At 33.7% G+C, this 15,915-nt stretch overlaps 1 protein-coding gene across 19 annotated transcripts in view; it reads left to right on the top strand.

The window, feature by feature from the left end:
* Window positions 1-15,915, top strand: part of SSBP2 (single stranded DNA binding protein 2) — a 329,776-nt gene that overhangs the window by 250,146 nt on the left and 63,715 nt on the right. For 15 of the 19 annotated variants that reach the window (XM_082378337.1, XM_082378330.1, XM_082378344.1 and 12 more), the window contains 2 exons: window positions 3,819-3,910; window positions 8,844-8,892. In XM_082378337.1, coding sequence (XP_082234463.1) covers window positions 3,819-3,910; window positions 8,844-8,892 — 141 coding nt within the window. The remainder of the gene's footprint in view (window positions 1-3,818; window positions 3,911-8,843; window positions 8,893-15,915) is intronic. The other 4 variants (XM_082378331.1, XM_082378345.1, XM_082378343.1 and 1 more) reach the window with 1 other exon arrangement.

The following is a 15,915-nucleotide window of genomic DNA, read 5'->3' as shown; positions in this document are numbered from 1 at the left end:
ATATGAATGGTACAATAGGTAAAAAGTGAAGTAAAATTATTTAAATTAAGGGATTCTTGTAAGGTATTTACTCATAACACCTGGTATATGTAACATATGGATTATAAACTGAGCTTTATAATAAAAGTTAGCTGTGTTTCTTAAAAGATAATAGAAAAACAACTCTCATGACAGATATTTAATCCTATGGATACTACTCAAGAACAGAATGTGTCTGCTTTTTTTGTATCCGAATTATAGAAACAGTCTCTGGAATATTGTTTCTAGCTTTATGCAAAACAAAATACACATCTCCTTTGTATCGTAGATATTATTTCCACAATTTTTTCAGCTTAAGACCAATGTGGTGAAGAGGGACAGTAGTTATCTATTGGAATAATTGAATTCCTAGAAGAAATATATATAATTTGATTCTCAGACAACGCTGATGTAGGCAACGTGCGCACCTAGAACATAGTAAATATGTGATTAAAACCTACTGCATGGATGAAGAAATAAAACTTTGCTCCAAATTCTGGCATATTTTTTCCACCCCTTAATCTATTTTAAATCTACGTTCAGTAGTAATACATGATTTTTAGATTGATATCAGTATCCTTTCAATAGAAAAGCAGAATTGTCTGCTTAATCAAGAAAAATGTCTTCCCTAATGCCATATTTGAAGTAATTTTTCTACTTGGCTTTTATAATAAGATATACTTAGCTTGTCTGTGTTCTTAGGCTCAGCAGGTACCATATGATTAACAGAAAAATTCAACAAGACTGTCCAACTATTTCTAATTCCTCTAGAAATCTGAAGGATAAATGAGTTATATACAAGTAGGAACATATCATGATTTCCAAATCAAATACTTGGGGTGGAGAAATAGTGAGATGGAAATATATGATAGGCTCTCATGTAAAGAGAGAGTAAACTAATTCTGTATTTACAAATCTAAGATGGGAAGTGGAATTTAGCTCAGTATAGGGAAGAACTTTCTAGAAATTAAACTGCCCAATCATGGAAAAACTCTTTATAAACTTTGCAAGCAGAGTCTGAACAACCCTTTTGTCAGGAGCGTTGCATTGGGAGAGAGATTAAACCAGATGGAATTGTGTAGTTGCCATCAGCTTTAAAATTCAGTGATTCTAAATTAGCTCTTCACATTCTGCCTTTGTTACCAGTTAGAAAGCTAGTTGTTATTCTTTCTTATCTTCCTGTTCTCTATATGCTTCAGATTCTTCACAAAATGAAAATATTTTGTAAGTCTATCAAAATATGTGTTGGATAATTTCTTACTCATTTCCTATGACACTTCTGCACTGTCAAACTTGAGCACTGGATGCACAAAGATGAGTAAAACAGACTCTACCTTCAGGTACTTATTGTTTAGCAGGAGATGCAGATACATAAAGAAAAACTATTAGGCAGTAGGAAAAAAGTCAAGAAAAGAAATACATGTACTCTGTCAGGGAGTCACTATATCACAAGCATGTTAGGGTTGAGGGCTCAAGGGAAAATGAGAAGACTCATTTAAGTCAGTCCCTTATTAACAGTGATAAGAGTTAGCAGCTACAGTTTTTGAGCACCAGGTATCATGCTTTTAATGCACCAAGCACTTTAATATGCATTTTGTATGATTTCATTTTTCCTCCAACAAGCTTATAAGAGAGGTGATATTTTCACTTTACAGATAAGGAAATTAAGGTTGAGCAGATCATTGGCCCACAATCACACATATATAAAGAGGAGCAGAGGAAATAGGGCAGGGGCAAGAGAGATTCAAACCAGTATCTTTCCATGTCGAGAGCTAGAAGGAAAACTAGTGTTTTCCTTGATAAAGCACAGACCACCTAAGATCAAAAATGAGGCGCAACCTTTTGTGTGAAGAATTTCTATTATACTCTACCATTCAGATTTTGTTCCCAGTGACTAACTTTCTTCTCAGAGACTCCTTGGTAATACTGCTGCTGCGACCCCCATCCTTGCTCCAGAGGTTAAGAGAAATAGCTATCTCTTTAACCAGTGACTCAAGTGTGGATAGACACCATTCTCTTAGCCCATAGCATACACAATTGAGATGTTTAAATAAGATTTCTTGAAAGTAAAAGTAAATAAACAATGAGAAGAGCATGTAATTAGGTAATTTATTTACAAACTGTGGCTTATTCTCTGGAGTTAACAGACCTTCTCTCATTGAATATTTCCTTGTCATCTTAGCACCTACTACACAGAAGGCCATAGCAGATGAGTTATCATGAGTGTAAAAGCGTACTGCATGTTTCTGAATCACAAGAAATTCAGCAGTCTGGAGGGTATAGTTGGGAGTAGGGGAAGAAGGTAAATATTATAGGAAATGGGTGCAGGAAATATAGACTAGGGCTGATCTGTGAATAACACCATAGACCCATGTTGAAGTACAGACTTTATTTGATAGGCAGTGTGGGTCATCATGGCTTTTAAGTGACATAAATAGGACTGAGTTTAAGAAGCACAGTTCTGGAGGCAGTACAGAGAATAGATGGGGAGGGGGAGAGGCTAAGTCAGAGAGACCAACTAAGACAGTACAGTAGTCTCAGTAAATGACAGAGATGAGTGATACGAAGGAGAGCAGTATTTCAAGAGCTATTTCACAGGTAGGATCAATAGACTTTGGTAACTGACTGGATATGGAAATTGAAATAAAAGGAAGAAACATCCAGGAGCTCTCAGAGGTTCTTAGCCTGGACTGCTACATAGAAGGTGACGCCACAGAACTGACTGAGGAAGGCAATATAAAGAACACAGCTGTGAGAAGATAAAATTGAGGTTACTTTTAGGTATGTTGAGTGTGAAATGGTATCCAGATAGAAACAGCTGATATGAAGTTCAACATATGAGTTATCTAAGAGCTTAGGAGAGACATCATGACAAAATAGATTTGAGATTCCTAACATATAAATAATTGTTGAACTAATGGTAGCAGGTAAGATTACCCATAAATGTGTATTTATTTAAAAGAATGCTGTGGCTAGAACTTGGGGAAAAGCAACATTTTTAAGAGCTAGCAAAACAAAAGGAGCCAGTAAAGGAGATTGAAGAAGAGTGGTCAGAAATGTGGGAGGAATATGTGGTGTCAGAAAACCAAGCATGAAAGTAGTTGATGATGTCAAAATATATTAATATGATAGTGTTAAAAATAGTCTTTTGGCCCTTGTGGAAACTAAACTAAGCTAAGCTGATATGCCTGTTAAAACATTAAAATGTTTTTATCCTTTGAATGCACATAATAGGTATTGACAGAAGCCTGTTGAGTCATATAGTTCATGCATACATATTTGAAGTATACTTTAGTGTTCATATATTTTTGTGTATCTGTATATTTGTACATTTCTCTCTTGGATATATTATTTTGTGAACAGAAGTTTGTATTCCACTTTCTTATGCTGGATTCCCCTATTTGTTTTCAGACTTTATGTAATTTTTCTGAGTCAGACAATTTCAAACATGTTGACTAAGTCCTTTCTTTAAAAACAGAGTTTTGGATTTATGAAATGTTTTGTTTGAAAAAGTTCACTGTTGTACAGATATCAGGAAATTAATAAAGATATGTTGAATATTATAATTGCAACTATACCTTAATCACTTAACATGCTCCAGTGATTGTACATATTCACATAGTTTTTAAAAGACACAAACAAAAGTAATTGTTAAAATAGAAGCAAAAGTACAAGAGTGGACCCTTCTGAGAATGAATTGCACAGGCCTTATCCCATCAGGAGTTATGTAGGGAAATCATTAACCTGCTCTCCTTTCTTTCCCCCCTCCTCTTTGGTTTTGTTTTTTTGTTTTGTGGTAGTCTGACCCTTGGTTATCATTACAGAACTATGGAGGTGCAATGAGACCCCCACTGAATGCTTTAGGTGGCCCTGGAATGCCTGGAATGAACATGTAAGCAAAATGCTATATTATCCTGTAAAGTGTTCTCTTTTCTGTCTTCTAAAGTCACACCAATTTGTAACACAATTTAAGCTCAATTTCTGTGTAGTATAAAATGAAACTGTAGTATAAGTGAACTAAACATGAGCTGTAGCATTTGCTTCATTTTCACAGCATATTCTCCATGTTTTTCTTCCTTCCCTTGCAACCCTTAATTTTTTTCCATTTTCAAATGCCACAAATGCCAACTTTTAGCCTGATTTTCATGTTTATCATAAAGATGAGTCTTTTATAAATAAGCACATAATATTTATGTAGTCCATACAAAAGTATGAAGAGATGATGACGCCAGGACCATGACTTGACTTTACAGAAGTAGACAATGGAATATCGTTCATTTTAACACATATAGCGTGATTCCTATGAGTTTTTAATTCTTATAAATATATATATGTCTTTACTTTTGCTTTGTTGGGACCATTGTTAACCCAGGAAGAAGTCTCTCTGGTAGTTTCTTCTTTATTAAAGAACTTTCCATAGTATACTTTCTTTTGAAAATTCAAAATATACTTAGGGAGTAAACTAACAGTTTTTTTTGTTTTTTTACTGAAAGGGCCTTTCAAGCCCAAAGAGAGTAGTTGCTTCTATCAGCCAATATAATGCAATTTGTTAAGGAATTTTTATTTATTTTTCATTATCTTACTTGCCCTCAAAGTTCCATATACACCCAGAACTTGTGAATGACTTTCATTAATTGATTAGAGGATCCAATTCCATGATGTAGCCTAAAGAAAATTTATCAGAAATAATGAAAGAGCTCTATATAGGGTTCTGGGTAGTCTCCTCTAATATATTTCCCATTAGTCCATGTTTTGGTTACTTACCTATCAAATTAAACAACTCTGCCATCATTTAATAGCATTGAATATATACTGAGGTGAGCTCTTTTGATGTACATAGGGATTTGTTTAAGTTTCTGGAACCATTTTCATGGAAAGCAGTTTTGCCTAAAATAGAAAATAGGTTAATAGGTGGATACCAGCCAGGCTCAAAACTAACAGAACAAGGGGAAAAAGTAGGTCAAATTTTCCTATCATGTCTTCTTACTTTTAAAGTAAAAATGGATAGACATGAAGTCTGACTTTTCTTAAATCCCTCAAAGGTTTAGGCTTATTAATGGTTTCTACAAAAAGGAGTGATATCTTGTGCTTATATCAAAAGCTGAAACTCTTAACAATAGGATTTAGATACATATAAAATTTACCTACCTAAGATTCTGACTTTAAAATGGAATGCCTTTTAAAGAATAATTTTGAATACTATGTATAGATGTAAGAAGTATACATTTTGAATGCTATGATCAACCCAAAATTCTCTTTAAATGTTAAGGATGTATCTAATATCATTTTGTAGTGATGTGGTCGATTTTAGATCAACGCGGTTTTGCTAGTATAGAGGAAAGTTATTCTCCTGTGACTATTGAGAGATTCAAATAGCTGCTTAAAATTGTCTCATTCCTTTCTCACATACATTTAAACAGATACATAAGGGTACATTTAATTCCCTAGACTATGGAGACTAAAAGTATGGCTGAAAATTTCAAATGATTATTTTTGTTCATATTTGGGTTTCTCATTTAAATATACCCAGATATTTTAAAATATTTTTATTACATAATATTTTACTATTTATATTATATCTGGTTTTTAAAGAGCCTTTAAGCTTTACAGATCAAATTTCCATTATTTGTTACTGTTGACTGTTATTTGGAGTTTTATACCATTTTCAGTTTTCTATAAATTAGGATTTAAGGACAATGAAATCACAAATATTTCCCTCTAACAGGGAAAGTTCTGAAGTATGGAAGGTCCAACCAGAGAGACTCATTCTCTTATTGATATTGGCCCCAAGAAAGCAAAAGTGAATTTAATAATAAAACATATTATTGTCTCCATTGTACTCAATAGAGTAAATTTTATTGAAATTCACTTCATAATTTATTATTGTTAAAACAAACTAAATCTTACTGTATTATGGCAAGTAAGTATTTCTAACTAGAATTATGGCTTCCTTCATGTCACTGTTTTACATGTTGGCTAACTTAAAAATTAAAGGAAAAGGCATTAGAATAGTGTTACCTTAGACTATGTTTTTAAGAGTCTAAGATATTTGTGTGTTGGGATCAGGAGGGATCTACTGGAGGATCATATCTGGATGAGGTTTCTTTAGCTTGTCACTTTTTATTATTTGACACCAAAGTATAATGCCAGTAAAGAATACCAAACCCCGGTCATTAAAGTAACTAAATACCATAGTCTAACTGCAGCTTTCTCTCTTATATTGACACCAAACCATTTGGAACAAAATTCTGATAATTGTGTTGTTAAAAAAATATTGGTGACCTCTAAAGAAAATAGTTATTCTGATATGATTTTTACATTTCCATGCTCCAAACTCAGGATAAATTATATGTAGTGTCACCTAAAATTAAAATAAGAGTATACTTTTAATGTTTATATAACTAGTATTATATATTTAGAAAAAACTTTAATATCAATTTCAGTAGTTTAAAGTAGAATTTACAAACAACAGCCACAATGTAAATGTTTTCAAATGCATTATAGATTATTTTTTAAAGAAAACTGTATTTCTAAATAAACATTTTTACAAATTTCAAAAGAATGTAGGATTCAGTATTAAAATATTTCTAATTCAACTTTGTATACCTTGCTATTTTATAGAAACTAAGAGGACAAATAATTTCAGAGGATCTAGACTTTCTTGTTCTAAATCATATCCTATAGAATTATAAAGTTTGTATAGATATTATCTCAAAATGACTGAATTACAGAAGAAAAGAGAATTTTTCTCTTTGATAGTCATGGTTGCCTTGATTTAATCATATCCATACACCCTTACCAAAAATTAAAGACTTCTTTTAAATTTCATTTTTCTCTTTATTTTTAAATGAGGCTAACCTGATTCTACTTCAAACTATACTTATGTAGAAATGTACATTCAAAATAATGCCTGTGTTATAGTTTGTAGATTACCCTCTTGATAATACTGATGGCCCTCAAAAGGAGTAGGAATTACCGCACTTAAGAAGTTGTTCTAATAGAACTACTCACTACTATAACCCCCACTTTATTTAGCGGTATTTGCAAAACTGAAAATGTTTTCAAACACAATGGTAATGGTGGGGGAAATTTAGCTTATTCAAATGAATTAACATTTAACCCATTACATTAAAATGTAATTTAATATGAAATACATGGTGAGCTGAGATTAGATTAGTATTTGTCAAACAGTTGAAATGCATAAAAGGTATTCTATGGTTCTTAGAATAAATTTAACATTTAACTTTTATCTTATTTAATTTGTATTTATTTACTTAAGTAAAATGTTTAATTATTTTAACATTTAGTTTAGCACATTAATTTAACATTAAACAAATTTTTAACTAACAAAATTATTTTATATTTAATATCTCTTATTCATGCAGTCGTTGTTTAAACATAATATTTCAAAATATGAGATTGTCTGCATGTTGTTGCATACAAATTTTTGCCATGATTTGGATATATAGTATATTTTTATGTTGTTTTAAGATAAATATTTTCCAATTTCTTTACTGTGTTTTATTTAACATCAAACAAGTCAAGTGCTTTACTTGATCAACATATATCCTATGCTTTACCTCAGTTTCTGTCCATTAAGACACTGAATCCTCTATGTAAAATCACTTTCCAAAGTGTTCCAGTAACTAATTGTAAAGTCATCATCATTATCCTAGAGAGGAACTATTTCCAGAGCCAATACACGTGCCCCTCACCTTCTCCCTATGCATAATACTTTGACCAAGTCCATTCTGGTCAAAAGGGGACTTGAACTTGGGCATCCTAATAGAGCCTAAGGACACAATTTTTCTTGCCCTTCCCTGCTGTTTATATTCCTGGGGAATCCCAAAATAATACCCAGAACAGTTCTAAATATTCCAAGCAAACATGGGTAATATAGCTAACTTGGAGAGCCTCTAGCTAACATTTAGAACTTTAGGTTTAAGGTCCCTAGAATAAGAATCAGGGGACTTTTTTTTTTAATTAAAAAATGTCACAGTGTTTTCATTGAGATTAGAGGGAAAAGGGGAATTTCAAGTGACTCTAACTACAGAAGACCTGCTGACAGTAGTCTACTTTTTATCAGGCAGTATATATTCAGGTACACTTAATACTAAAAAGCAAATGGACAAGAGACATTTTTAATTTAATTAGGCATTAATTTTGTTTTAAAAGCTTTATGTCCTTTTAAGCTATAGAATAGGGGACATTCTCCCTCACCCTAACATGAAGTAATATATTGACATACATTGGCATAGATTACCTCCTATTTTTCCCCAAGATTTACTCTGGCCACTATCTTGAACTACAATTATGAAAACAGGAAATGTGTTTCCCTTGTTTAATAGTAACTAAATCATCAGTAGCACCGAAAGATAGATTGATATATAGATGTATAAAGTAACATGATATTCTATGCAATTTTTTGAAGAGGAGACAAATTTAGATACCTACTATGTACATTTATTCATTTGTAGCTTAAGAGCAATCATTTTATGTATAATGATATTTTACAAATAATTTCATTTTCACTTTGAATGATACATGCAGCACTTATTATTGTCACAATTATCTTTTATATTTATCTCATAATTAGTGATAAAGCTGTTTAAAACAGTTGTAAAACACTGAAAGCTGTTTGGGGGAATGATAAAATTTTTGGATTTTAGAGATAAAAAAGCTGTGAAAATATAAAGAGTAATTTCAGTGCTGAACTAGAACTGCATGGTAACTGAATTATAAATGTTTGTATTTTATGATGTTGTTGCTTATTGTGAAACATTAAGAGCGTCAGTTAAAATTTCATTTGTTATTTTGTCTTACAGGGGTCCTGGTGGTGGTAGACCTTGGCCAAACCCAACAAATGCCAATTCAGTGAGTATATGTATTTTTTCATTTTCTTTGCACTTTGTAGCATTTAACAACAAAAATCTGTTGCTTTTGAAAGCCCTGCAACTGGTTATATTAACCTTTTTTTAAGAAATCATTCAAAAAATATATTTTTATATGTTTTTAGAAAAATATGTATAACTTTTGAAATTATGTGATTTTTTTCACTTCAGGGTCTAATGTAAACATGCATTCTATGTAGATTACCAGGCCCTCAAAAATATAGTAGTGTGATTTAAGGATACTCTACGGTAGCCTACATTTATCATAAAATTTATCATATAATGAATTCATCTTCTAAAATAACTATAATAATTACTAAGTTGCCAAATAAAATCAATCTCAGTTATTATGATTATATTTGCTGTTCTGGTTACACCTAGCTTTGCTCTCTTGCTGCCCCAAGAAGGAAGTACACATTTACCTTGTGCCTGTGGGCTAAACTGCCATCCTTACACTTGTATCTATGTATCTGACATCATGGGAATTTTCCTTACAAGTTTTGTGGCCATGATTTGACTGTGTAAATATTTTTGTCTCTTATTAATGTCACAAATATAAGCACAGGTTAAAAATTAAGCTTTCAATCTTAAAATTAATATTGATATGATTTTAAATTTAATGAACCTGGAGATTTTTTTCTTGACTTTTGAAACCTTGAGTTCTTCAGTCTGTGAGAGAGCTCTGCTCTGTACATTTGTGTAGTATGTGCACCGCACATACTCAGATGCCTGAGTCTAGGGAGTCAGAAGGATGCTGAAATATAGCTGTTTTCCACTTGTGAAGTCTATGGATTATCTGCCCAGAAGGGACGCCTTTTGCTAATATGCAGAGGTACCTTCACTGACTAGCAGTGGCCTTAATGCTAAATAAACATGAAACTGATTCAATGTTTAATGTTAATGTAAACTTAAAGAAAATTTAAAGTGAGGTGTGGGTGATATAGAAAGAATCATCCTAAATCCATTGCTATTCTAAAGCAGAAATCACTTTCTTCTCAATTAAGTAACTGTCATATTTTTAGAGAAAACATTTACTTTATATTATCTGCCTATCTCTTAGTTTCAATAGCTATGACAGTTGCTAATTAAATAATATTGTTTGGGGTGGAGAGAGTGATGTTGCTGCTACCGTTTGGGTCTTCAGTTCACTATTTAAGTTCAACAAATCTAAGATACTGTTTTACCTGATTATGTTGTAATATGACTACCTTTACTCCTCCAAATTTCTTTTAGTCTGCTTATATGCTTTTGACTAGTTCACATTTCTATTTGCCTCTTGTTATATATGCCTTTCAAATTTCAAGATTTCACTTTAAAAAGGCATCTAACTAGCAGCTCAAGATAACGTTCTTTGAACTCCCCATTAAAATACCCATAAAGGTGCAGAAAAACAATTTTTTAATAACAGTGCAAACTCTGCAAATCTTCCTATTGTCAGAATCTGGAAAGAATTTCTATTATCTACATGTCTGATGAAACTGGGTTAAAAAGCACAGTCGATGACCCACCTTAACTAGTAAGCCTTCCTACCTAGAAGCAAGAGGACCCTCTCTCCTTCCTCAGTGCCAGCTCACCCAGCCATCCCCTCCACTGCCCACTGCAGGCAGCCAGAGTGCAGTTCACACAACCACTGCCCACCTCCTGCAGGACCTCCTTTTGTACGCTTATCTGGAGATACTATCCTCCAAAAGCCATCAAGGAAGGTGGGCAGGATATGATACTGAAGGTGGTGCATTGTACCTAACGGGTATGTTATCCAAGTGAAGAGTATTAGATGGAGGCAGAGATGAGGAGAGAGTTATGCTTTCTGATCATTTTTAGTTTTTAGATACCTAAACAACTCTTGGGGATTTCACAGAGCCGAGCACGTGTATAGGAGAATGTACTGTATCAGGGCAGCAGCTCTGCATTATTTTAGACCCTGAGAAACACTAGGCGTTAGGGAAGGAGCTGTGCATATCAAACTACTGAACAACCACTGTGAAATGGGCGTTTGGCCAGCACACATGTAGGCACATAATCAAGTTGAAAGCAGTCCCTTCTGTTAATATATACCACATATGGGTACACTTCCCCCCAAAGAATTTGAATAGGGAAAAGTTGTGAAGGCACACCTATACTTTTCTCTTTGGAAAAAGAAAGGAGTCATCATCCAGAGCACAGAAAGGAAAAACATTCCTCTGAATATGATAGATTATGAGAAGAAAAAAACCAAAGACAACTGATGACTTTCTAGCAAAAACATATGGCTTGCATGAAACAAAGCAAAAGTATTAAAGAGAGATTTTTTTCCCCAAATACCATTGATTATGTTGTAGTGACAATTTATCTGTATTATTTTGAATTCCAAGTTCTTTGGACTTTTTGTCCATATTTAAAATTACAAATACTTTTCATTTGGTATCAATACAGTAAGCCTCTGGCTCCTCAGGGCAGCACATTAAAGTGGTTGGTTGTTTCGTTTTTGCTGTTTCCAAATATGTTTTATATTTTTTTTTCTTTTAAATACTTTGTGTTTCCTAAAAACAAAGACATTATCTTTCATAACCATAGTATAAGGATCAAAATTTAAGAATTAATATTGATGTAATCCATTTTCTAAGCTGTACACCTTATTTTGATTTCACCAGTTGCCCCAACAATATCCTTTGTAACAAAAGAAGATCCCAGTTCACTTGCTGCACTCATCTGTCATGTCTCTGTCTCCTTTAACCTGGAACAGTTCCCTTAACTTTTGTCTTTCATAAACTTGGAGTTTTGTTGACTGCAAGCCAGTTATTTTGTAGAATGTCCCATAAGTTGGTCTTGGCTGATGCTTCCTCATGATTAGATTCATGTTATATATATTTGGCAGAAATCCACAGAAGTAATTTTGTGTTTTGCTCAGTGCGTCATTTCAGGGGGCATATGATGGTGATTTATCTATTACTTGTGATGTTAACTTTGATCACTTAGTTAGATGATGCTTGTTAGGTTTCTCCTAGCTTGTTAAATTACTATTTTTCCCTTTGTAATTATCAACCTGTGAAGACATAGTTTGACACTATCATAAAGATCGTACTTTAATCTGCTACTTTTAGTATCCATTGATGAATCTCGCCTGAATCATTTTTTTGCTATGTTGGTTGCCAATTGTCTATTTTCTAATTCTGTCTTTCCTTCTCCACTTATTAGTTGACTTTCTACTATAAGAGATTTTCTTTCTTCTCCAATCATTCATGTAATCCAATGTACTCGTGGATTCTTACCTTGTCCAGTAGGTTTTTTTAATACTAAAATCATTTCAGATTTGTCCAGTTAAAACCCTTTCAGGTTGGGTCATTTGCCCTTTTGCCATGTCCCCATTATTCTTTGAGCATTTTGAAGCTCATATTTTCCCAGCCTTCGCCTTGGAAACAGCCATTTTTTAACGGTCCCTGGCTCCTTTTAGTGGAGAGGGGTATTTAGAACCCATTGGAGTGATCTAGCTTCTAACCCTCTCAACCAACAGAACTAGGACACAGATGTATGTATATACACACACCCACGCACATCTGTATCATTCTGTATCTCTACATATTAAAACCATGAGTGTGCACTGCAGCACTATTTATAATAGCCAAGACATGGAAGCAACCTAAATGTCCATCAACAGATGAATGGATAAAAGAAGATGTGGTACATATATACAGTGGAGTACTACTCAGCCATAAAAAAGAATGAAATAATGCCATTTGCCGCAACATGGATGGACCTAGAGATTATCATACTAAGTGAAGTAAGTCAGACAAAGACAAATATCATGTGATATAACTCATATGTGGAATCTGATTTTTAAAAAATAATACAAATGAACTTATTTACAAACAGAAACAGACTCACAGATATTGAAAACAAACTTATGGTTACCAAAGGGGAAACGTGGAGGGGAGGGATAAATCAGGAGCTTGGGATTAAAATATACACACTACTATATATAAAATGGATAATCAAAAAGGATCTACTGTATAGCACAGGGAACTCTACTCAATATTCTGTGATAACCTATATCAGAAAAGAATCTGAAAAAGAATGAATCTATGTATATGTATAACTGAATCACTTTGCTGTACACCTGAAACTAACACAACATTGTAAATCAACTGTAATCCAATAAAATTTTTTAAAAACCCCATGAGTGCACACTGGTGCTTCAACTTCAATTCAATACAACAGAGTTCATTCTAGACTTTCTGCTTTCCATGTTTATACCTCACTTCTCTGAAAGTGAGAAATCTACCAACCATTATCCACAGTACATTTATTTATCTGCTTAATCTTTATCTTTACAAATTTTTGTCATATACAAGTGTTTTGATCAAAAATGTTTTTGGCACTCTTTTGCATGGCAGCAGGAGAAACATTTTTAAGGACAAATTTATGTTTTTAATTCAAAATAAGAGTATGATTTTTTACTTTTAACTTCCTTCACTCTGAGCATTACAGTATTGGCCTCAGATTCTTATTTGGAAGCTTATTTACAAGTCGACCAACCATTTTTTTCTTTTTTATGTTTTTCACAAAGAACTGTGCATTTGGGTTGAACTATAAAGCAAGTTCTAATCATTAAGTAGCAAGCACCTTTATCAAAAATATCTTAATTAGCTTTGTCTGCAGACACTTTTGATTACAAGGTATAGAAAACTAACCAAACTAGGCTCATATTGAAAGAGAATATTACTGGATCATGTATCTGAAAAGTCCAGATATAAATTTGCTTTGGGGTACATTTGGTTCCAAGTATTCAAATAACATCATCAGACACTGCCTCTATTCATCGTTTACCTTTGTTCCACTCATCTGGCAAGAAGGCCCTGTGAAGCTCCAGATTTATGTCCTCACAGCTCCCTCTTGAGTACAAAAGAGCACAACTCTATCAGTTAAGCACAGGTATTGGGAATAACTAACTGAACTGGATTCACTTAGCTTGGGTACATAGACTCATTCATGAACCAGTTATGTACAATGCTCTATCGGCCAGGCCTAGGTCACACACCCACTTCCTGAGCCCCGCCCGAGCCACATGGAAAAATAAGGGAGGTATGGTTCAAAAAGAATTCAAGGAATTGTTGGCAAAAGAGGGGATAGGCAGAAACAACAAACGTTCAGTATAACATTGTATTCATCAACTCACTAGCTGGACAGATAGAAGAGAAAACCCCTTTAAGGAAAAATGAGGATCTACTACAATGATTAAGCCTAAGAGAAATACAAATATTTTACTCCAAATAGGCTCTGCCCTGTACAAATAGATGCTCATTTTTTAAAAAGAGCGTTAAAAAATAATAGAATATTTTCAACTTTACACTGACACAGATAATGTTCCGCTTGCGATTTCTAGTGAACTGAATTTCAGTGCTTTTAAGGTAGTTTTGAAATTCACAGTTGACGAAAGCTACTTAGCTAAAATGTAAAGCTACTTAGCTAATCATTTTTTTAATGAAGCCAAAAAACTTCTAGTTATTCTGCTGTTCCCCCTACCACGGCACCAGTCATGGATATTAGGAGTCAGAATATTTGGATTGTTGTCACAGCTCTTGAATTTTCTGTCTAGCTTAACCAGACAATACATATGGCCCTTAATTTTATCATCTGTCAAATAAGAGATTCTTGTTCTATGATTCTGATCTTCTACCTCTCTGGTCTTGCTTATCTTCTACATCTGCATTTTCATCTTTCATTTCATATTAATGGTTATTTTGTATAGCATATGGGAGAGGGGTGGAGGGAGGAGATTAATTACATTGGGAAGAATCTGGTCACTAGAGGTGGAGAAAGGCCTGGACAAAAGTAAAGGGAAAGGGAAATGCAGGCAATGTGTGAGAAAAAATTATTAGATTCTTAGTGGCTAGGAACATAGATTTGGAAGGCAAAGCTGGAAAAAGAAAAATGGGACCATGATGTGTTCAGGGCTCTCAATGCTGAGAAATCTGGAATTATCATCTGTGTAGAACAGAGCTGTGTTTTAGGAAGATAGTATATAAAATGGATACATAGGGAAACAATATTAGGAGAGTATAGTAACAGACCTTATAAAATGTTGTCAGAGCCTAAGGTAAAAGCAGTGGAGAAAGGATGGCAGAGATAAATGTCACACATAGAATCAAAAATACCTGGTGACTTGTTGGATTTGAGGATAAAGAAAGTGAAGAAGTTGAAGGTGATTTCAAGTCTTTGAACATTATAACATAATGTGTTATAATTTAAATCTATAACCTTCAACCTCTGCTGAGTCCTCACTGATGTGTGACCAGCAATTTTTTTTAACTCTTCTTTAGTAGCCTGCCTTTCCTGCACTTCTTATCTTTGGCCCCTTCTCTATTAGCAAAACTTGTCTCATATTTTATAGAGAAAAAAACCCAAAACACCATTAGACTCAAATTTTTCAGATTCTACCCTTACCTCCAATATTATAAGACCTTTCATTGTTTTTCTTTCCTCTTGTCTCAGAAATGTTCTTCTCAATGCTAACTGTTTTATCTGTTCTCTTTATTCCATGTCTGGATGTCTCTACATATCTTGCTCATTCATTTTCTAAAGGAGTTTTCATCGATCCCTTTCCAGTGGCTGGAACTTTCCCTAACACTGTGCCAATGAACAAAATCCCAAGACAACCTTAAAACCCCCAGTCTTTCACTCCTCTAGAGTTGGGAGGGGGCAACTGATAGAAAACTTCTCTCAACCCTTCCTCAGTCTCAAACCACCATCCAGTGTCTCTCACACATTGAATCCCTCACCACCATTCTCCTGGGCAGTGAATTCCTTGATCCTCTTTTCCGTTTCATTACTATGTGGTAGTGCAGTGCCTGAAATATAACAGGTGATGGACTAAGATTGATTGAATTGACTTCTCAACTGTTTCAATTCCCATGAAAAGTACTATTCTTAAGATTACTAGTGACCTTCTACTTACCAACCAAAAATAATGACTTATTTTCTGTCCTCATCATACCTGACCTTTGAAATATTTGACACCTTGGTTTTGTTT

The sequence above is a fragment of the Balaenoptera borealis genome, assembly GCF_965194805.1.
Source record: "Balaenoptera borealis genome assembly, chromosome: 2".
Lineage (NCBI taxonomy): Eukaryota > Metazoa > Chordata > Mammalia > Artiodactyla > Balaenopteridae > Balaenoptera > Balaenoptera borealis.
This window is presented reverse-complemented; position numbering and strand designations above follow the sequence as displayed.